This window comes from Apteryx rowi, unplaced genomic scaffold, assembly GCF_003343035.1.
Source record: "Apteryx rowi isolate R43461 unplaced genomic scaffold, aptRow1 scaffold_23, whole genome shotgun sequence".
Classification (NCBI taxonomy): Eukaryota; Metazoa; Chordata; class Aves; order Apterygiformes; family Apterygidae; genus Apteryx; species Apteryx rowi.
This window is the reverse complement of record NW_020448641.1, coordinates 5130626-5132993: the sequence shown is the minus strand read 5'-3', so window position 1 is coordinate 5132993 and position 2368 is coordinate 5130626. Positions and strand designations below refer to the sequence as shown.

The 2368-nt window shown below is 39.3% G+C and overlaps 1 protein-coding gene across 1 annotated transcript in view; it reads left to right on the top strand.

Moving 5' to 3' along the window:
* Positions 1-930: 930 nt before the first annotated feature.
* LOC112965991 (disintegrin and metalloproteinase domain-containing protein 9-like) overlaps positions 931-2368 on the top strand; it is a 22265-nt gene continuing 20827 nt past the window's right edge. Inside the window, exon 1 of the mRNA XM_026065594.1 lies at positions 931-1000. Within this exon, the coding sequence (XP_025921379.1) occupies positions 931-1000 (70 nt within the window). The remainder of the gene's footprint in view (positions 1001-2368) is intronic.

Genomic DNA, 2368 nt, shown 5'->3' with positions numbered 1-2368 from the left:
GCAGGCGCGGCGGGGACGGTGCCCGGCGGGGCGGGGCGGTTTCCGTGAGGGGTGTCGGTGGCGGGAAGTTTTATGCGATTTAGCAGCAGTTGGGGAAAAAAAAAAGAATATTTGCTAGGATCCCTTGTAAAATTGAAAATCACTGTTTTAATTAAAAAAATGTAGCAGGGAAACTGTGTTGTGTGGTTCTCCTGTTTGAGTTTATAAATGTGCTTGATGTTTCCAAAATGCTGTCAATTCATCCAGTTTTAAAAACGTTTATTTTCTACTTTTGATAACAATGTGGTGCCTGATGCTTCAGAAGATTATTTAGCTCTTTGAAGAGTGATAAATTAGACTTATGGTGACAGGAATTATCTTTAATGTACAATGGCCTGGGTAAAATCCCTGAGTTATGTATGTTTATGGGATTTCCATGTTCATATGTGCTGCATTTTTTCCATATTTTTAAAGTCTAGATAAAATGGAAAACAGCAAGCTGGAATTACAAAGAGTATTTTTTACAGTAGATGTTTTTAATTGAGCTGAAACTGGTCAGTATTAATTATCTTATGTTATTTGCTGGTAGCAATATTTTGTTTCCAATCCCATAAAATCTTGCTGCATTATCAGTCTCAGTCTTTTAGAATAAACCAGTTTGGCCCTGCTATGATTTGCCTGACTTTCTCCAACCAGGATTTAAGAATGTGCTTTTTTTTTTTTTTTTTGCATTAAGCTGTCTAACCAGTTTTGTTTTTTTTTTGCAAGCTCAAAGGGTGAAATTTTACTTCCCCTTTCCTAAGCAGAGGTGAAGTATCACAGTGTTTTTTCTATTGTTTACTTTCCAAGCAGGCGGTTCTTGCTCTTCTAGTTCTTCTGTGTAGAGAAACTAAGAGCCAGACATACAGTGTTTGCTTGGATACTGTAGTAGTTTCTCAAGGAAATCTAGGCATGTTAAAACACAGCCTATTTTTGTTCACTTTTGGACTGACTTTAACTGGAAAACCTTTTTGGATAACAGGTAAGCTTTTCATTTTTGTTACATAGTCAGAAAGTTTCTACAAGTCTTCTTGTACCCGTCAGTCCCGATCGTAAATATGGACAACTTACAGATTGAGTCAGGACTCTCGGTGGTTATTAGAAAGGCCAGACCTCTAGCTGAGAAAACCTTATCCAGGAAACATGTATCTGGAAAAGATTGCAGGTTGAGGCTTTTTATTGGTTTTGTTGTCTGTGGTTTTTCCCCCTATGTAATAGGTGTGTGAATGCATCATCTTCTGTACCGAACACTGGTTGTGACCGCTGCGGTTACGGGATCTGTGCTGCGGTGAAGACTGGAGAAAAATGTTTGGGTCTTTCGTAATGTGAGGGAAACTACCTCTCCTTACTGTACTTTGTTTTTTCTCCTTGTTAGTTCGTTTCCGTTCATGATTTGGCCTCTGCTGTTAGATTTAGATCAGATGCAATACCTGAAGTGTTTGTTGGAAAGCGGTATGTTTAGAGGCAGTTTCCCCCTTTCAGGTGTCAAAGTGTAATTGTTAGAACCACATCTCCACTGTTAGCGCAGTTACGCTTCACTCATGAAGCAGAAGTGGGTTGTTTGATTTAGTTAAGAACTTAAAGTGATTCGAGGATAAAAAGCAAAGTCAAAAGTAAATGTTAAGAGCCAACATTGTTGGGAGGCCTGTTTGCTAATACAACATCAACATTTTTGTTGTAATGTCAGTCTTTAATGTTAAACATGTACTACGTGTGCCTAGCTTTTAAAAATCTTGATGTTATCTGATAGAGATTGTCTTTATAAATAACACTGAAGAATCATCCTCCTCGCTTCGAATGGGTGATTCATAACATGTTCTGTGGCTTTTTTGCAATTACTAACTTCTGTCACAGAAATGTGGGAGGCAGAGGGTGACTTCGCACTAGAAAAGAAAGGAAATCTTTTTGGTTCCATATCAAAAGCACAATTTAAGAAGCAAGAAACCACCACTTTGGATGTTAAAATCAATGTTATCATTGGCTCTGTAACCCCTTTGAACATGGTGGTTGTGTCTCTGTTGCCCACAATGAGAGCTAATACCAGATGGATGAGCAGACAAAGAGGAAGCAGAATTCAAGTTCACCCAATTTAAAAAAGTCATTGGAGACTGGTTTTGTCTTTATAATATCATTTACCTGAAACCAGATATTCAACAGGCTTCTTATCCTTACCTTCCTGAGTTAGCATGACGTTCTGGAGTTAATTCCGATATAATGTAAATGGCGCAGAGGATACAACCATGGCAGTGGCTGGAACAAAGGAGATGCAGCGTTAGGCTGACACTGCTGTGCATGGGCGACGGCAGGAGGCAGCGCGATGGCTATAGAGGCAGCATGGTGGCTATAGAGG